The sequence below is a fragment of the Eumetopias jubatus genome, unplaced genomic scaffold (assembly GCF_037043125.1).
Source record: "Eumetopias jubatus isolate StellerSeaLion01/CBP00866 unplaced genomic scaffold, mEumJub1_p1.0 scaffold_4, whole genome shotgun sequence".
NCBI lineage: Eukaryota > Metazoa > Chordata > Mammalia > Carnivora > Otariidae > Eumetopias > Eumetopias jubatus.
The window spans coordinates 107,315,782-107,336,506 of NW_028274810.1; the positions used below are offsets into that span (position 1 = coordinate 107,315,782).

At 54.8% G+C, this 20,725-nt stretch overlaps 1 protein-coding gene across 1 annotated transcript in view; it reads right to left on the reverse strand.

The window, feature by feature from the left end:
- The window catches only part of LOC148164581 (voltage-dependent N-type calcium channel subunit alpha-1B-like), a 92,664-nt gene extending 75,168 nt beyond the window's left edge, over positions 1 to 17,496 (reverse strand). The window contains exons 1-2 of the mRNA XM_088022870.1: positions 17,386 to 17,496; positions 17,221 to 17,285 (exon numbers count right to left, since the gene is read on the reverse strand). Of these exons, the coding sequence (XP_087878996.1) occupies positions 17,221 to 17,285; positions 17,386 to 17,496 (176 nt within the window). The remainder of the gene's footprint in view (positions 1 to 17,220; positions 17,286 to 17,385) is intronic.
- Between the last annotated feature and the right edge of the window lie 3,229 nt (positions 17,497 to 20,725).

Sequence of the window (20,725 nt, forward strand, 5' to 3'; positions counted from 1 at the left end):
CAAGTCCAAGCTTCAAACCTTCGCTCACTGGGCATTGAGCACCATGTCAGCATCAACACTGCTCTTTCAATTCACTTGTCTCACATTCCTTAAAATCAGAAACCAAGCTCCAGTCACCACTCCATGTTCCCTCCAGAAAAATAAGGCAAATGACAGAATAAAACACTACGTGTGCACAGCACACTTCTAATTGAAATATAATTCCTTGGTCTTTCTCATACAGGCAGCCCTACATTACCCATACTAATGAGAGAGGCCACGAGTTCAATCATTATATATATATATATATATATATATATATTTGACCTTGTGTTTTTCTTTATGATATTTGTATCTCAAAGTCAATGTCTATATTGTTTTCTTAAAATAATAATAATAATGACATGGTCACATAAGGGTCTGGATCTCCATAGCCACACAACATGGCTCTGGTCCAGATAAGGATGAAGACACTACCTCAGCCCACGAAGCGAAGCCCTTTCCCTCAGGGATCCCCACACGCCTCACGGGATGATGAGTTCCTTTGCTACGTGGAGTTGTCCGAGTACAAAGGATGCAGGCACCCTCCAGGATTCCTTCCGTTTTCTTCATAAATTCCCCAGCTCAAGTCACAAGTGACTCACCGGGTCAAGCTTCCAGAGCCAAGGATGGGCCACGTAAGCAGCCCCTTGGGGAAGGCTAACAGGGGGCTTGATTTCTGTTGGGAGCACGATGCACCACTCCACGAGCTCCTAAAGAACCTACACTCCTCCATGTGTCCCTCTCACAAAGGGCACGGCGCCCTGTTACAGCTCTGAGGCTGTGCTTACTTTAAAACATAATTTCTAATATCAGAATGTGGCTCACGGAAGAGGAAAACATAAACACCCACCAAGGATTCTCATAATATTTCAGAAGATTATTTTCCCACTGTTTAATTAAATCGGGATATAAAAACACACAGAGAGCCCCTTCCACTAGCAGGTATGATTCACTTTGGTGATGGAAAGAAGAGCAAGAAATAAAAGAGTAACAGATGTTCTGATGACCTGTCATTTCCATAATCAAAGTTTTGAAACTTCACACACACAAAGAAAGAAGCTCAAACAAACGTCTTGGCCTGGCACCTCTGAGACGTCTGAACTGGAGTGACAGGGACAGATGATGACGTCGTGTATGTTGGGTGAGGCTGGTGGCACAGAAGGTGCTTGGCCAGCTCTCCACCTGGGCCTCACCTGTCCTCGGCCAGGAACCTCCTCACGGCCCTCCACCTGTCACCACTCTCACCCGGGAGACCCACAGCCACCCCTGGAGCCCGCCCTGCCCACACCCTCCTGCTCGATGCACTCAGCTCTCCTCTGAGACCCCATGTCAGCTTTACCCAGACCTGGAACTCCCCCATCCGCTGCAGTGCTCCAGGACGCCCCCTCTTCTTCCAAAATGACACTGGCCCAAGGCTTTCATGAGAAAGGTGGAAGGCTACCTAATGAAGGGTTCACTACTTTCCCCTTCTGTCGTATTTCTCTCCACTTACCTTCCTACCTGGGCAAAATGTAAGTAATGTATCAATGGAACATGGACATGCTCTGAGACCTGATTCATTGCAGCCTTCTGAGCACTCCTTGTACAATAAAACACCATATCCTATGACGGGGGGGGGGGGGTTAAAACTATTATTCACAGAATAATACAGCCCAGATCACCTCATTTTTAATTGCTCTTCATTAGGCAGAACAGTTTCTGTGGAAAAAGCCTTTCCATAGATATTAGATTCCAGCAATATCATAAGGAGTCAATGGAAGCTCTGTGGGATAACCTGACTCACCTAGGGTCAGGCAAGCAGTTCCAGAACTCAACCTGTGCTCCTGACGCCAAGCCCCTTGATGCCACCAGCATCCAGAATTCTCAAAGGCTCTCCTTCTGACTCCACCACCAAAGAAGCTACAGAGAAAATCGGCATGTCAAAATATCTAGATGACACATTTAGAAAAACTAAAAAGTCAAGCTCAACTTTTTTTTTTTAAATATTTTATTTATTTATTTGGCAGAGAGAGACACAGTGAGAGAGGGAACACAAGCAGGGGGAGTGGGAGAAGGAGAAGCAGGCTGCCCGCAGAGCAGGGAGCCCGAAGCGGGGCTCGATCCCAGGACCCCGGGATCATGACCTGAGCCGAAGGCAGACGCTTAATGACTGAGCCACCCAGGTGGCCCTCAAGCTCAACTTTTAAACAGTAAAAGGCTGCTTTGAATAATTTTGATTTTTCCCTCGACCCTAATTGTGTGGGGCATGTGGGAGCAACAGCCCCTGCTTCTTGGGGAGCAGTGATGTGTGCGAAAGGGAGGAGGCTGGGGTGGAGCCTTCCAAGCCACACCACAGTCTCTCCCTTGGTTCTGAAACCAGCAGGAAGGGAGCTCCAAGGGCAGAGACCAGACTCCAGGAGGATTCCTATCCAGGGAAAGGGGGCCCACTGGAGGGCATGGAAGCAGCCAGCCCCACCAATCCACAGGCCATTTGCACCGGATCACCTCCCTAACTTCCTCAAAACGTTGTCCATCTTCATGTGTGGACAGTGACTGGCCCACTCAGGGCTGGTGCACTTCCAGAGGAGGCCTAGAAACTTTTCAGGGCTTGCTCATGGGTCAGAGGACCACCACCAAAGAGCAGAGGATATCCCTCTTCCTCCGGAGCTGGGGAAGGCAGCCACCGTCCTGGGGCGGGACCAGTCCAGAAATGTGTTCTTTCTGAAGCCCCTGCCTTCCGTGGGCATTGCTATGCCTGAGAAAGGCCCCCTCAGTCCCAGAGTCAGGAGCAGTGACAGACTGTCTCCAACGCTAGCCCAGGATCACGACCCGAAACCATCCTGTCTTTGGGAGGACAGGTCTCCTTCAGGAGCCAGGGAGGGGACTGGCTCCTCTCCCCACCCCAGTTCCAGGACTCCCGGAACCTGCAAGAGCTCTTCATCTGAGGAGGAGTCATGGAGAGCAAGTGTGTCTCATCAGCCCAGCAAGTGAAAGAACCAAACTCCAACGCTCAGGTCCTAACAGAAGCAGAATTTCAATGTACTGTTTGGGGGCAGCCTCCTCCCCTCTTACGTGGCCTTGGGGGATCCCAAGAAAAGTCTTCTTTGTTCTCCTTCCCTCAGAGAGAGGAGCTGGCCCCGTGTGCCAGGGTCCCCACCGTGTTCCCAGTGCTGAGGAAGAGCCACACGCAGGGGCCTGGTGTCAGGAGTGTGGTCGGCCACTGCTCCTGGGCTCCCAGCCAGGGGCCTGGTGGCTGCATGGAAAAGCTGAATTGCTTTTGGGGGAAGGAGTGCTCACTGCCCACACCGCTCACCATTCCCCTCTGCACTCTGCAATCCAGGCTCTGTGTCCAGCTTACGTCGATCACCAGCACTCCACATGTTCCTGCCATGGGAGGGATCATTGAGCATCACCCCATTGCACAGAGGAGGAGAGCGAGGCCCAGTGAGGGGAGCTAAATGGCTCCAGTCCCAGAACTGGTCAGCAGAGAAGCTGGAAAGCCAGCCCTCCAGAGCTCCTGCTAGACCAGTCAGAGACTCCCTGAGTTGAAAGCAAGCCCTCCCTGCCTGACAAGCCACGCACTGGCCCCTGACCTTCATGATGGCCTGTTCTTGACCGTGAAGGTGAGCTGGCCGACTAGGAGGGGGAGTCCAGCTGGTGAGACAGGCTGTAGCTACAGAACAAAGTGACACGTCTGAGCTAGCAGGAGCCACACTCTGGTCTCCCTCCCGGAGCCTGCCTGGGAGCTGGAATCTGGGTGCCCAGCACACAACAGGGTCTGCACTGACCAAGGATCCATGGCCCAGGGAGAGTCCACTCTGCCCTCTCCCCGCACCTGCCTGGCCTCACCTCTCCTCACTGTGGGGCTGCAGGACCCGGAACCAGGCCCCATAGGGATGGCTCGGTTCCAGCTTGTAATGATTTTGCAGCTCCTGGAGCCCCTGGATTTCCTGGGGCCGGAGGGAGGACTGGCTGTGGACCAGGACTGGGCTGGGGAGGATGCAGGGCCTTGTGGACAGTGAAGGATGGGGCAGGGGCCGAGTCCTGGGGCCACGGCTCATGTCTACAAAGGGCTCAAATCCCTGAACGCCCATGGGGTCCCTCATTACAGTAACGACCCCCTTCACACTCGGGCATCCTGCTGGCGGGCCCCTCCTCCCCGGCCTCCTTCCCGCCCCTCTGACTCCAGCCAGGGCTGCAGCCAGGGACAGGCTGGACCTCTGTCCCGGCTCCTGCCAGGAAGACAAGGCAGAAGGAGGAGAGGAGAAGGGGAAGGGGCAGACTGATCTTCTCCCTGTCCTGAGTCGGCCTCCACTGATGCCTCCAGGTCCTCTGGCCCAGCCCTGCACTTAGCTGGACCCTGAGAGGGAGTCTGCATTCCAGGCCAGCTGGGTGGGAGGGGTATTCAATGACCTGTGCGTCCCCAGATGTCCTACCCACCTGGCCTTGCACCCTAAGGCCTGCCGCCCAGGGTGGGTGTGATTGCGGGGCCCAGTGGACTTTGGGGCCACAGAGCAGTTGGCTGTGGTGAGGGGATGTGGGGGACCGGTCAGGTGCAGAGCCATGGGGCTCATGTACATCCGCTGCAGGGCTGGATCACCGTACAGGTGCTGCGTGCAGGTCTCCTTTGCACACCTGGCCATGACACACCTGGCTGGCCCTCTCGGTGGGGAGGCCTGGGTGCCTGGTGCACCTGTCCCCCACCTACCCCTGGAGGAGCGGCCATGTTCAAGCGTTTCCATGTCCAACCCTCAGGGACAGTTGGGAACCTGGGTCAAGAGAGGCAGGGACTGGCCCAGGACAAATGAGGGGTGCAGAGCCCAAGGAGCAGGGCTGCTCTCCAGTCCTGGGCCAGCCCCAACCCTCCCATGAGGGTCGCTTTGGGGGTGAGAGCCCCTCAGATCCTCGGGGAGAGCTACCCACCCCGTCCCATGTGGGGACATGACCTTGGCATCCCCAGGCATGTAGAGGCATGTGCACCTGCAAACCCACCCACACGCACCACTCTGACTGCCCAGCTGGGGGTCAGAAGGGGAGGACACCCCAGGAGTGAGGTGGGGGACAAGGGGGAAAGAAGAAAGAGGTTGGAGACAGCTGGGCCATGGGGCAGGGCATCAGGACTCCTGGCAAGGACCCGGATCCAGAGCATGGGGAGGGGAGACAGGCCAGGCTGATGGTCAGGGGTCCCCAAGGGCCCCCGGGGGTTGCCAGGGCACTGGGAAAAGACAGGGTCTGGGTTCCGGTGTCCACCACCATCCTGAGCACTCGGAGTAGGAAGAGATACCCACCCCCAAGTCCAGAGGGCTATAGCCCAAAAGGCCTCAGCTTACTCTGCTGTCACTTGGGCTGCAGAGATGCAGTGTCCCAAGGGTCCCACGGGCTTGTAGAAGAGCCTGTTGGCCTTGGATCTCCATCCCCGACCCCCTGTGATCTCAGTCTTGGGAAAATGCTTTGTACTCACTCTTGGTCCTTCTCAGCAGAGGACAGACTCGGGCTTGGGGGGCTGAGGACCTGCCTACGCAGAACAGGGCAGAGCACTGGGCCACCAGTCTGGAGACCAAGGTCAGGGCCATCCTTGTTGCAGCCTCAGGGTCCCCATGTGGAAGAGAATCCAGAATCACTGCTCTGGTCAGGTTGAGGAGGCCTTAGGAAGGACTGGAGCACCGGGACCGGAGAGGGAAACAGGGACAAGGGAGGCTTCTGAGGTTTCTCACATCGCCCATGGAACCCACAGATCCTGCTCCTGGGAGAGACACAGACACAGAGACAGAGAACGAACACAGGACAGAGGGAACCAGGAGAAGTCACAGACTTTCCTCCACCAGCTTGGAAATGACATCCCGGCATTTTGTGCCATTCCATTCCTGAGAGCGCCGTCACAGGCCATCCACCCTGGAGGGGAGGGGATTCCACAGGGATGTGTGACCAGGATTCAGGGGTATTAGGGGCCACTGTGGGGACTGCCCAGCACACGGGCACAGACGAGGCCCTGGGACCTGAGCCTAACCCTAATGGGAGCCCCTGGAAGTCTGTGTCACCAGGGGACAAGGTCAGAATCAGTTCATTCCTACCTTCCCACGGGGGCTGGGACACAGGCAGGAGGGGGGTGGCTTTGCCTGGACGCCAGAGCAGACCCAAGCCCCTCTGAGCTGTGTTCCATGCCAAGCTGAGCCCCTGGCTCATCCTTGCATTGCCAAGTATGCCCCAGCCTCCTGTGATAGCAGGTATGGAACACGTGTAAGGTCCTACCCCTGATGGCGTCCCTAGAAGTAGAAGCCAGAATACCCCGATGTGCAGATGGGGAGCCTGGGGAGGCCCTGAGAGGCACGGGGTCTGTCCAGGTTCACAGCTCTGGGCCCGCACAGGAACCAGGTCTGAACCCAGCTCTGTGCCATCACAGCAGAGACACCAGCTGCGCCCAGGCCTCCCGGGGGCTGTGGGTGGGCTGTGAGGGTGTCACTGTGTGGATGCGGCATGGGGGGAGGGTGAGCATTCCGCAGCGGGGGAGGGGGCCCCTTGGGGGGCTCTTGTGTGAGGAGGAAGTTGGGTAAGGGGACCCCAGGCAGTGGTGACCTCACTTCCCTGACAACAGAGCCCAACAGAATTTGGAACCCCGGTAACCAGGCACCCACATTCCACAGACAGCCCCCTGCCCAGCTCATTTCATTGGAGATCTTAATGGCAAAATGTTCACGTGTTGCCTGCCGAGGTCCCGAGGCTGCAGGTGGAAGAAGGCGCGCCTTGAGGACGCTGTCCCCCACTGGGGATTTCATGTCAGGACTCCCCACCGCCTCTGGCCATTTGGTCAGAAGGACAGAAAGGTGACAGCAGGAGGCCCAGAGCCGGCCACGCAGCCCCACTTGCTCTGATGACCTGTGTAGCCCCAGGTGCCCTCCCTGTGAGTGTGTGTGAGTGTGCACATGTGTGTGTGCGTGTGTATGTGAGTGTGTGTGTAAAGAGGGGTCATGGGGGTGGGGACTGGGCAGGAGGACAGTGCGGATGGCCGGGCAGGGCTGTGATGCCTTGGGGCCGGCTACCGGTCCCTGTCTTTGCAGAAGGCCACGGAGGACACGGAGAGGCAGCTGGCGGACGTGCCCTCCTCCCTGACAGAGGGGGTGACCCCAAAGGCATCCCAAGAAACAGGTGCTGGGGATTGCCAGGCAAGACCTCCGACACCACGCGGACCACCGTCCCAGGTGGTCGTCCACTGGACAGTGGTCCAGGAGCCGGAGCCCATGGAGGCCGAGGCCGAGGGTGAGAAGGGTGGGGCTGGGTGTTTGTGGTGTGTGGGGACGGGTCGGTGCGGCCCCACAAGGGAGGAGACCCCAGAGGCTGGTGTGGGTCCAGGAGCAACGACTGGGCAGAGAGCACACAGCGGGTGGACTGCAGCTGGGGAGACGACCCCGTGAAGGTTCCTTCCCGGCTGTGGCTTCTCTGGGAGGCCCTGGGCTGGGCTCTGTCTCTGCAAAGGCCCACGGAGAGCAGGCACGGGGGTGAGCTTTTCTCCTCTCACAGCTGCTCCATCACCTGAGGAGCCAGAGCCCGATCTGGAGGGAGGGCTGGTGCCTGCAGTGACTTCAGGAGGAGACCAGGAGCCGGCAGGTGACCCGGCACCTGCCCACGGAGAGCCTGGCGCTGTCCAGGAAGAACTGGCACCTGCTCCTGCCCCAGCCCCTGCCCCTGCCCCTGCTACAGTTCCTGCCACTCCCCCTTCCCCCACCCCAGCCCCTGCCCCTGCCTCAGACCTAGATCCTGACCTGGCTCCTGCCCCTTCCCTTACCCCTGCCTCTGCCCCTGCCCCAGCCCCTGTCCCTGCCTGTGCTCTTGTTCCTGCCCCTGCCCCTGTTCCTGCTCCTGCCCCTGCCAGAGCCACTGTCCCTGACCCAGATCCTACCCTTGCTCCTGCCCCTGTCCGTACTCCTGCCAGAGCCGCTGCCCCTTCCCCTGCCCCTGCCAGTGGTCCTATTCCTCCCCCTGAGCCAGATCCTGTCCCTGCTCCTGCCCTGGATCCTGCACCTGCCACTACTGCTGACCCTGTCCCTCCCCTTGCCCCTGCCCCTGTCCCTGCCCCTATCCTGAGCCCTGCCCCTACTCCTGCTCCTGCAGGGCTCCCACAGCCACATCCAGAGCCCACAGCCCTGCAGGGAGAGCTCCTTGTACAATCACCCTTAGTTCCATCCCTGGAACCCGAGACCCCGCCCGATTGTTTCATCCCCTCCCCCTGTGTTCTTTCTCTCTGGTACATATTAACTGTTATTTTATCCTTCCATGTCCTATATACTGTTTATTATTTGTTTTAAATAAAATTACTTGTTTTCAATTGAACACGTCTTGAGCATTAAGTACATGCCCAACGCTGTGCCACCACAGCCCAGAACATTGCCGCAGAATATCTCATTCCCCAAAGGAGGCCCCGAACCAGAAGCCCTCCCTGCCCATTTCTCCTCCAGCCCAGACCCCGGTGACCCCTAAGCTGCTTTCTCTCTCTGTTCCTTTACCTATTCCTGATGTTTCTGTAAGTGGAATCACACAATAGGGGCCTTTGTGTCTGCCCCCCTATTTTCAAAGGGGACTCGTTTTCTTCTGTGTTTATTTGTCATAAAATTTCCCTTATTTGATATTGAAATCCCCGACGGATGACACATCAGATGGAATCATAGAGGCCACTTTAGGAATTATGGGCACGATCTCGGGGCCGAGACCCCTGGTCCTGCTGGGACACCACAGCCTGAACCCAGACAGGACAGGGCTGGTTCCTCCTGAGACCCACACAGAAACCAGGGAAATGCAGAAAGCTGGAAGACACACCACAAAGGGCAAAAGCATTGCTCACAACCCAAGGCCAAAGAAAGGGTTCACCTGACTCTGGTCCAAACCACGCTCCAAGTCACTGGGTTCCACAGGGACGGAGACCAAACACATGCAAGTCCAAGGCGGAAGGATAGGCACGCAGGAAATATGGGTCAGAGATGCGGGAGCTCCTGGGGAAGGACTCTGGCAAAGGAAACCCTATGGAGGCAGCGCTGGTCACCCTCAGACTAGCAGGTGTCTGGTCTGGGGACCAGCAGCCCTGGGGAGAACATGAGGAAGTAGAGGTCCCCTGGAGAGAACGGTGACAGGCACCCCTGTCTGGGAGAACAGTGAGCAGCACCCATCCCAGGCCACAGGTGCACCCATCCTCAGCCTCGGACTCAGCCCCGGAAACTCCGGCTCGGTTTTTCACACACCTATTGTCAGGAGTGTTCATCACAGCGGTGCTGGAGAGAGCAGGGAATGGAACAGCACTAATGCCCAAGGAGATGGATGGGATCCACGGTCCCCGTCCTCATGATAGAATGCCCTGCAGCTACTGTCCCGGTGTCATCCAGGGCACAGGATCTGGGAAGCTCCTCCTAAGACCCAACCATCCTGCCACCCTGCCCCTGGGAACATTGAGAATTGTTTGAGGAGGAGGGGGAGAGGATCCAGGATGACAGCGGGTCCAAGGAGAAGGAAGGTCAGCACTGGGAGGACAGATGGACGTGCCCTGAGCCACCATCCAGGGCCCAGGCTGTGATGCCCTCGGACTTCACCCCAACTAAGGACTCCTGATTTATGGACCCAGCTTCTGTGGTTTTACTCCCTCCCTCATTCATTCTCTCCCTCATTCATTCCCCACCTCCAACCCTCCCCTCCCTCCCCCTCCCTCCCTCCCTCCCTCTTTCCTCCCTCATTCAGCAGAGGATCTGGGGTCCCTGCTGTGTACTGAGCACTGGGGCTTCATCAGTGAGCACCCCCCAACCCACATGGTCACGTCCACTGTGGGAGGTGACGGGGGCAGTCCTCAGGGCTAGCACTGGTGATGAGCACCAGGAATCTGCTCCTGAAAACACCGGCCAGTTGCACAAAGAATGGAGAGACCCATGCTTAGCACTTCCTCTAGAAAAATCTAGTCCTGAAAAGTGATGAAAAGTAAGAATATCCTAGACTTCATGCGATGTGAGTTCTAATGGCAGGTACCTACTGATTCCTAGAACCAACAAAGAGTAAATCATCCAGTGTCGACTGGGGTGTTGTGACCCAACTTTTCTGACCAAATGACACGTTTCAGCCAACATCTCAAGGGCCTCTGAGTTTTCCCAAGGGTCTCTGCGATTCTCTGATCCTTCCATCAACCTCCTTGGGAAGCTCTATCCTGTCGTCTTCCTTGTCTCCTGCCTCTTCTGGGACCCTTCCGTGGCCTCCCCACCAGGGCCACCCCCACCAGGACTCCCTGTGCCCCCTGGCCTGACGCCCACATCCCACGCTGGGTCCTGTGAGTCCGGTGCTTTTTGCAAGGACTGCGTGCTCCCTCTGGGGTCACTTGGCATCTCTCTCGCAGTGGCCTGCATCTTCCTGTGCTGGGTCTCCTCTGAGCAGTCTGTGAGGCCGGACTGTACCCATGTCACGGGCATGGAAGCGAGAGTCCAGAAGGTCCAGACGACCTGCTCCCAGTCCCAGCGTGTGGAGCATGGGTCAAGGATGGTCCGCGAGCAGAGGAAGACTTGGGCCCAGGGAGAATGAGGGAGGATGTGGCACAGTGAGCCTGCAGGAGGAGAGTGAGCACTATGGGGGCCTGGTGCTCAGACCTGCTGGGAGACCGCATCTCACCCACAGCAGCTCTGTCCCCAGGGCTGGAGGGTGTCAGGGTAGCCACCCTCCGAGGCTCTAGGCTGACAGTGACTGGCAGGAGAGGAGGTGCACCTGATGCAGGAGAGAACCCTCAGGCAGAGAGGAGGGGGCAGGTGCTTCCCCAGCAGCTGGAGGAACTCGGGGTAGCCACCCTCCCAGGGTGCAGGATGGCAGTGGCCGGCAGGGGAGGAGGCACCTGGTGCAGGAGAGAGCCCTCAGGTAGAGAGGAGGGGATAGGCTCTCCCCCAGCAGCAGGTGCACTGGGGCAGGCTTAGGGGGCATCCGTGGACAGCAGTGCCTGCAGCTGGGGTCTCCACACAGACCCCCTCCTCAGGCTCAGCACAAGCTTGTCTGGATGGCCTTTGTCCCCCAAATACAAAGTCTGGCCCAGGACACTCCTCAAGCCCTGACTCCCAATCCTTTGACCTCAGCTCAAGTGACAAGAAATGGCCAATAGTTTAGGTGGGGTTGGGTGCGCAGGGACATTTGCTTTTCTGGCCCATGCTGTAACATTGCTGGCATTTTAAAGATCTCAGGGCTTTGATTCAAAAACGGTAGGATGCCGGGGACCCCAGTCGGCTTTCGGGAAACCTGCCTCTGGGCCTTGCAGCCCTCCCATCCCACCAGCGCTGCTCAGAATCCCTCCAGGTCACAGACCCACAGTCTTGGCTCCTCAGATGGCCCAGACGATGCACCTTCAAAAAGTGATCCCGGTGGGGCAGCAGGACACACTGTGGATTCCAGCAAATACACCTCCCAGAAACTGAGGGTGCTGCTGGACGAGCTGTCTGAAAACAGCCATGTCAGGGTTCCAGGAAGATACCAGAGGCACAGGAGTAACTGAGGAGCATCTCAAGGTCAGGTAGGGGCAGTCAGAGCTTCCAGACCCTTCTTCCCTAAAGCTCCTCATTCCTCAGCCTTTCTTCCGGTGATTCTGCCTGGTTTCTATTTGCCCCAACTGTTATCCATTGCCTTAGGCAGCAGAGACTCACGTATGCCTTTAAATGTTTTGGACATTGAATGTCCTCCAGTAGCCACTTCACTGCTGGGAGAGTTGGTAGCAAGCAAGAAGTCCCAGAGGACTCCAAGGGTCTGGACTTGGTGTTTCCCTCTCCTGAGATGGGGACACCTGTGGGAGGTGCAGGTGGTCAGCTGGGGGAAGGGGGCAGGCACCTGACATGGACAGATGGGGCATAGGTGAGGCCCGAGGCCCCCGGGGTATGTGCCTGGCATCCGGACTGAACCGGTCTTCAGAGCTGCAGACTGGCTGGGATCATCTTCAGGCTGAGGAGGAAGGTGAGGGGAACAGAGGGGACTGAGGAGGTTCGGCTCAGACAGGAGAGGGCTGAGCCACACTTTTGGGGGAAAAGCGGGGTCAGGTTCAGGCTCATAGGGACAGACCTTGAGGCCATTATGCCACGTGAAATAAGCCAGTCCCTAAAGGACCGACACTGGAGGACCCCACTTGTGAGGGATGGAGAGCACTCCCATCACAGAGGTGGAAGGAGCTGCTGGGTGCCGGGGCTGGGGAAAGGGAATGGGGGGTTAGGGTCTCGTGGGTAGAGGTTCAGTTGGGGATGATGAAAACATTGTGGCAATGGACCGGAAGTAGCCGGTGCAGAACAGGGAATATACTTATTGCCACTGAAACGCGCTTCATGGTATCAACTGTATGTCCATTATACCACAATACAAAAGAAGTGAGTCAGGACGTCGGGGCCGTCGCAAATCCCTGGAGGGCCCAGGAGCAGGGAGCCTGTATCTTAGTTCTCGTTCTCACGCTCTGCCCCTTGTTGGGTGACTGAGCTCAGTAAGTGCTTGCTAAGACACAGTGCAGGCAGCTGGTCCAGAGAAAGTGCACAAGTGCAAACCCACTGGGGGGCACTGAGGAATCCCAAGGGGACGTGCATCCAGACAGAGCGAGTGCCCACATTTCACAAACACCAGCATAGAAATAGCCATTTATTTTTTTTAAAGATTTTATTTATTTATTTGAGAGAGAGGGAATGAGAGACAGAGAGCACGAGAGGGAAGAGGGTCAGAGGTAGAAGCAGACTCCCTGCTGAGCAGGGAGCCCGATGTTGGACTCGATCCTGGGACTCCAGGATCATGACCTGAGCCGAAGGCTGTCACTTAACCAACTGAGCCACCCAGGCGCCCAGAAATAGCCATTTAAAACCAAGGCAGGAACCTTATATAGCCCAGAGGGCTCCACGCTCCTGGAGGCCGAGCTAGTGGCCACGGCCAAGGCCTCTGGTGGTGAGGGCACTGGGGGGTCTGAGAGGTGACTCGGCGCACCCTGACCCTGAAGCCCCATGCCTGCGGTGAGGTGTAAGGACTGGGAGGGAAGACCCGGCCAGCGCCTGTTCTGGCTCCATGGCTGCTACAGGGCTGCTCCCAGCCCCAACAGGCAATGTCTGTTTAGAACCAGAGAGAAAACCTTTTCCCTCAATCGTTCTTTTTAAAGATGGTTACTCAGCATTGACACAGAAAAACCTCTGACATAAAACTGGAGCCGTTCACAGCTGCAAATGACCCCGAAATGATCAAAATGTAGTGACCACAAAGAGAGGAACGTGTGCCCCCAGGCAGGCCTCCTGTGCACAGGGGTGCCTGGGGCGTTGGCGTGCCCGTGCAAGCAGTGCTGGGCTCCACAGTTTCCCTCAAGGGGACAGAAGTAGGAATCTGCTCTGACAGCTCCGCTCAAGGCAGCACCCCCTGATGGAGACGGGGGCAGCCCCTCGTGACTTCCAGATGTCCTGGTGATTCTTGGGCACAGCCATGGATCTCAGCTTCTTCATGACCCAGGGAATGATGGGGGGCCAGCCCAGCAGCCTCGGGTCCCGCAGATCCTCCAGGGGACAGCCCAGCAGCCGCGGGTCCTGCATGGCCTCTGGGGGCAGCCCCTCATGAGTTCTGTGTGTCCTGGTGATTCTTGGGCATGGCCCGAATCTCAGCTTCTTCATGACAGGGGCCAGCCCAGCAGCCGCGGGTCCCACAGGTCCTTCAGGGGACAGCCCAATACCGTGGGTCCCATAGCTCCTCTGGGGACAGCGCCTCATGAGTTCTGGGGGTCCTGGTGATTCTTGGGCACAGCCATGGATCTCAGCTTCTTCATGACCCGGGGAATGATGGGGGCCAGCCCAGCAGCCGTGGGTCCCACAGATCCTCCGGGGAGAGCACCTTGGTGGGCCTGTGCAAGTCCCGTGCGCTCCCTCTGGGGTCACTTGGCATCTCCCTTGCAGCGGCCTGCGTCTTCCTGCGCTGGGTCTCCTCTGAGCAGTCTGTGAGGCTGCACTGTGCCCATGTCACGGGCACGGAAGCGAGAGTCCAGAAGGTCCAGATGACCTGCTCCCAGTCTCACCATGTGAAGCCTGGGCAGGGAGTGGTCCCTGAGCAGAGGAGGACTTGGGCCCAGGGAGCCTGAGGGAGGATGTGGCACAGTGATCCCACAGGAGGAGAGTGAGCAATGTACGGGCCTGGTGCTCAGACCTGCTGGGAGACCACATCGCACTGGCTCTGTCCCCAGGGCTGGAGGTTGTCAGGGTATCCACCCTCCCAGGCTGCAGGCTGGCAGGGACTGGCAGGAGAGAAGGCCCCTGGTACAGGACAGAGCTCTCAGAAAAAGAGGAGGGGGCAGGTGTTCCCCCAGCAGCTGGAGGAACTCTGGGTAGCCACCCTCCCAGGCTGCAGGCTGACAGTGACTCGCAGGAGGAGGCGCACCTGGTGCAGGAGTGAGCCCTCTGCAGAGAGGACGGGGCAGGTGCTCCCCCAGCAGCAGGGGCACTTGGACAGCCTGAGGGGGCATCAGTGGACAGCAGTGCCTGCAGCTGGGGTCTCCACACAGACCCCATCCTCAGGCTCAGCACAAGATTGTCTGATGGCCTTTGTCCCCCAAATACAAAGTCTGGCCCAGGATCCCCCCTCAAGCCCCAACTCCCAATCCTTTATATTCAGCTCAAGTGACAAGAAATGGTCAATAGTTTAGGTGGGGTGGGTGCACAGGGACATTTGTTTTTGTGGCCCATGCTGTACCGTGGCTGGCATTTTAAAGATCTCAGGGCTTTGATTCCAAAACGGTAGGATGCCGGGGACCCCAGACAGCTTTTGGAAACCTGCCTCTGGGCCTTACAGCCCTCCCATCCCACCAGCGCTGCTCAGAATCCCTCCAGGCCACAGACCCACAGTCTTGGGTCCTCAGATGGCCCAGACGATGTGCCTTCAAAAAGCGATCCTGGTGAGGCTGCAGGACACACTGCAGATTCCACCAAATCCCCCTCCCAGAAAGTGAGGGTACGACTGGACCAGCTGCCGAAAACTGACAGGTCAGGGTTCCAAGAAGACACCAGAGGCAGCATCTGAAGGCCAGGTAGGGACAGTGAGAATCTCCAGTTTTGCCTAGGGGCAGCTCCCGTCCCCCTAAACCCTCAGTGGGATGGCTTTACTGGGGGATTGGGGGGGACCATGCCTGGAGGACCCATGGCTCCACTGTTAGAGGTCGCCGACTTGATCAGTGCACAGGTGGGGAAACCTGGCCACACCCCGAAGAATTTCTAGAAACAGTAGCCATCTCAGTGGTAGCTGACCTGGGAGGTCAACCTTCCAGCTGCCTGAGGTGGGATCGAGCCACAGACCAGCACACTAGCCAGAAATGGAAGAAGGAGAACAAGTTCTTCATTTCAGTTTCTAAGTCACCGGTTTGTTCCTACGGTCAGTATACTTTGCATCCTGGGAAATCTCTGCCTGTCTAAGGTCATGAAAATGTTCTCCTCATGTTCTCTGCTGGAGTTCTTAAAAAATCTCTGGTTTATAGGTAAAAATCATCCGGAATTGACTTTGGTTGGCACAGCCATGCTGGGAAAAGGATGGATTTTCCCCAAAATACTAAAAATAGAACTCCTGTATGATCCCACTGTCAGGTAGACCTTTTTAGGAAATGTAAGTCAGTTTCTCGAAGTAAGATCTGCACTCTCCCACCCAATCTCCCTGAGGAGGGGCGGCCACCCTTAGCAACCCGCCCCTTGAGGCAGGCGCCTCCCTGGACAAGGGGCTACCCCAGGGCTGGGAGGTCTCCACAGCAGCACACCCAATATCCTGGATACTAGGAGACAGAGTACAGCACCAGGCCAGTGAGGGTCAGGACACACTAACCCAAATATGGCACCTTGGCAAATTAAATATAGAAGCTAAAAGAACTTTTGCATAGAGCAGAAGCAAGAAGGTCTCTCTGACCCCCAGCCATCAGCCCTTCTTCCCTTAAGCAGGTCAGAATACTCCCATGTGGAACTTTCTCTCCCCGGACCACAGGGATGATGTGCTTATCGCCAGAGTCAAGGAATTTAGGACCACGGGGTCTATACGAACACACCTGGTTAAACGAACCCTTATCTTCCTAGTTAACTTCTTTACCGTTTACGAGCCCTAGTCCAAACCCCTGTGTCTGTCAATTCTTTACACACTTACTGCTTCTTTGTCTAAAAGGTAGAAGAGCTGTCTGCTCCAGTCACCTCTGCTGGTCGTCATGGTCTTGTGAGGTTCCCACCAAAACAATCAATACATTTTGCTTGCTTTTCTCTTGTCCATCTGTCTTTGTCAATTTCCAGACTCAGCCAGGGACCTTCAAAGGATTGAGGAAAACTTTTTCCTCTCTTGCAACACTGTGGGGCACGGGGTGCGGAGTCAGAAAAACCCATCCCATCTTCCTGGCTTTGGTGAAAACGGACCTCTACTGGGAAGCAGCACAGGACAGTGCATGGCTGGAGGAGCCAGGGAGAGAGGCACATGGAACATATAGGAGCTATTGGCCCCCAGCCAGGGGACTTGGCCCCAGTGACAAGTCCAGGGTGTGATTATGATTATTATAATGGAAGCATCCCGAACATCAGACCTTCCCCACGCCAGGCTTCACGATTGCTGCTCGTTGTAGTTGCTACTGTTGGTTTAGTGACTTTTCTGAACTTACTTTGTCAAGTCTGTATTCTTTGCTGTGTGTATGGCTACTGAATCCCTGTGCTATTAACTTAGTGGTCAGCCAGTGGCTGGGCAGAGAAGTCACCCCTGTTTCCGAGCTATGGGCTACAGATTGGAGGTCCCCACAACCTCTTCAGGTTTGAATAATCTGCTCCAGGGGGTCATGGAACTCAGAGAAACATGTTACTTACTAGATGACCAATTCATTGAAAGGACAGAACTCAGGGCCAGGCAGCCAGAAGCGATGAGCAGGGCAAGGTGTATAGAAGCAGCTCAGAGCTTCCCTGCTCTCTGAAAGAGGCCTTTGCCCACCTCCACTCTGACCTTCGTCTATACATCCTAACTGATGACGTCCTTCCTTCTGACTCACCTGTTAACTCGAGTGAAAGACCCGGTGGGCACCAAAACGACTCCTCAAGTACTAACCACTGCTGCTGTCCTGGTGATTCTTGGGCACAGCCATGAATCTCAGCTTCTTCATGATGGGGGGCAGCCCAGCAGCTGTGGGTCCCACAGGTCCTCTGGGGGCAGGCCAGCAGCTGTGGGTCCTACAGGTCCTCTGGGGACAACACCTTAATGGGCTTATGGCCCAGCAGGTACCTGTTCAGGTGGCTCTCATCGTGCCACACAGCCTCGATCCCATTGGCCAGGTTGACCCCCATTGTCTGGTGACAGGCCAAGGTCAGTTGGTGAACCTCTACCACCGACCCCCCAGAAAAGGCCCCCTTGTAGTCAAAGTAGCCCTTGCCCCTGGGAAATGTGCACCTGGGACTGTGGCCAATGCTCGTAGCTGAAATCCTTGTGGGCCGCCTGGTAGAAACCGGGGCGCAGGGTGCCAAAGAGGGTCTCCATACTCACGTGGTCGCGGAACTTCATGTCCACCTCTGTGCACACCAGGTAGTCCACCTCACAGAGGAATTGTGGAGTTAATCTTAGAAAATATATTGTCAGCCCTAAGGAGTGATTGTGGAAGCAGCTGAAACGTCAGCAGCGTTCCTGTTCTCAGGCTACTGACCACAATGGCCCGGTAGGAGCAGGATCCCATGATCCCCAGGGGCAGGGCAAAGGTTAGGAGCCAGGAAAGAATGTAACCCTCCGTGCCCCCCTTCCTGCACCTGGCGTTTGCTAACACAAACGTCCCACTCTTCCCCGATCCCATGACGGCCTCCCTGCGTGCCTGCGCGTAGAGGAGGGTGCAGGCCTGCTTCACAGCTTCAGCATACTTGCCATCCCTTTGTCCTCCTTTCCCACACTTTGAGGCATCTGCCTTTGCTTTTCTGATAAAAAATGACGTAAAAGCGATGTGCAGAACCCAGCTGCTGCTGCCCTACTTACAGAGGCAGCCCTGCATGGCCGCTCAGATTGGTGTCTGAGAACTTTATTTCAGCGCACGATGATGGGAAAAGCTTCTTACAGAAGCGGCGGATCATCACGTGCTCTGCATGGATGCGTCCTCCCAGCGCGGGGTGCCGGGAACCTCGAGCACCACCACCCTCCGGCCTTCCCGGAGGGGCACATGGGGCCCGGCGGGCAACTGATTGGTGAAGACGTAGTAGGTGACCCTGTGTCCCACCGTGAACTGCTTCTCAACTCTCTGCAGGAACATCTCCAGGAAGACCATGTATCCACAGGGACAGGGGACAGGGCTGGAGGAGGGTCACTGCCAGAGGCTGGCGGCAGGACCCCAAAACTTGGGCCGTGAACGTGTGCACTTTCTTCAAGGAGGGCAGGCCCTGGGCTGCTTTAAGCAACAGCCACCCTCCTGGCCTGGCCTGAGCGCGTCTGCTGGTGGGGCCTCCCTACCTTTGGCTCCCAGAGATGGGAGCCATCAGGACCCCATCTTACAAAGGGGAGCCTGAGGCTTAGAGGCTAGAAACCCATGCAGCTGATTCTACCCAGTCTGTAGGCCATAGAAACAAGGGCTGTGCCCAAAGGTGCTCAACTCATGGCAGGTGGGGACAGAACCTGCAGGGGGTCAGCCAGGGGAGGGGACGTGCAGGGTTTGCCGGGGAGCTCAGCACAGGGGGAGTGTTCCTGGCTCTAGCATGCTGACTGTCGGGCTTCATGGGTCACAGGGTCACCTACCCTAACCCTAACCCTTAACCCTAGCCCCTAACCCTAACCCCAACCCTAACTCTAATCAAACATCATGCTCAATTTTGAGGACTGACAGCTCTACTCTGAAATCAAAAACCAGTCCATCATGCTGGCTTTCACTCATTGCTCAGTATCGTACTGAAAGTTCTACCCAGAATGATAAGGCAAGAAATCCACATGTGGAAGAAAACAGTAGAACTAGGTCTATTCAGAGACCAGAAATGACATCATCTTATAGACAGAGCTTCCTAAACAATCCACAAATGATTACAGCCAGTTAATATCAATACACAAGAATCTCTCTTATTTGTATACATTAGCCATGAATCATCCAAAAAATAATTTAAGAAAACAATTCCATTTTAGGGAACATTATCATTGACAAAATACTTAGGAATAGATGTAATCAAGGTGCAAGTCTTGTACGCTGAAAATTACAAAACATTGCTGAAAGAAAGGGAAACCTAAATAAATCTGAGGACCCCACGGTGATGAAAAGACATACTATTGATAAGATGGCAATAGTACACAATGCAATGTGGAAATTCAATGTGTTCCCAAGAAAATTCACAAAGGCCTTTGGAAAGAACTGCACAAGCTAATCCTAAGAGTCATATGGAATTTCAAGGGACCACAAAATAGCCAAAACAATCTTGAAAAAGAAAATCAAAGTTCTTCCAAAGTTCAAATATTAATACAAAGCAACAGTAAATAAAACATTTTGATACTGTCATAAAGGTATGCATTCACCCTGAAACAAATAATACATTATATGTTAATTGAATTTAAATTTAAAACATTTTTAAAAATAAATAATTTTTTTAAAAAAGATATGCATACACATCAGTGGGATTTAAGTGAGAGCCCAGAAATAAACCCCTTCATCTATGGTCCACTGAATTTTGACAAGGGTGGACAACATTACACTGGGGGAGAGAAGGGTCTTTTCAACAAAGGGTGCTAGACAATTGGCTATCCGTGTACAGAGGAATGAAACTGGACCCTTACCTCACACCACGTATAAACATTAACTCAAAATACATTAAAGGCTTAAATGTAAGAGGTAAAACTATAAACTCTAGAAGAAATAAGTGGGGATGAATCTTCATAACCTTGGATCTAGCAATGCTATTAGATCTGACACAAAAGCATAAGAAAGCAAAGAAAAAAATAGATAAAATAATATCCTCAAAATTAAAAATCTGTTCTGGGTGCCTGGGTGGCTCAGTTGGTTAAGCGTCCGACTCTTAATTTTGACTCAGATCATGATCTCGGGGTCATGAGATCGAGCCCACGTCAGGCTCCACACTGAGTGTGGGGCCTGCTTAAGATTCTCTCTCCTTCTCCCTCTGCCCCTGACCACTCGCACACTCACTCACTCTTAAAAAAGAAATGTAAAAAAAAAAAAATTAAAAATCTTTTTACATCGTAAGATACTATCTGGAAAGTGAACAGATAGCCCGCCGAATGGAAGAAAATATTTGTACATTATGTATCTACTAAGAGGCTGTTGCCCAGAACATGTAAAGAGCGTTTACAACTCCTCAGCAAAAAGACGACCCATTTCTTAAAACAGACAAAAGACTTGGATAGACCTTTCTCCAAAGAAATCATACAAATGGTGAAGAGCACATGAGTAGATGTTAAACATCCTTAGTCTTTATGGAAATGAAGATTTAAACCAGTTAGATGTCCTTTTACACACAAGAGAATCTCTATAATCAAGGAAACTAAAATAACAAATTTTGGAAAGGATGTTGAGAAACGGAAACCCTTACACCTTGCTTGTGAAAAATGGTGCAGTCTACGTATAAAATATTCTGGCATTTAGGCAAATAGATCAAAGTAGAACGACCGTATGGTTCAACAATTATACTCCCAGATACATACCCCAAAATCGAAAGGAGAAGTACCCTTATTCAGCGCAGCATTTGTCACCGCAGCCAAAAGGGGAAGCAACCCAAGTGTCCACTGACAGACGAATGGATAAACGAAACGCGGTGCACAC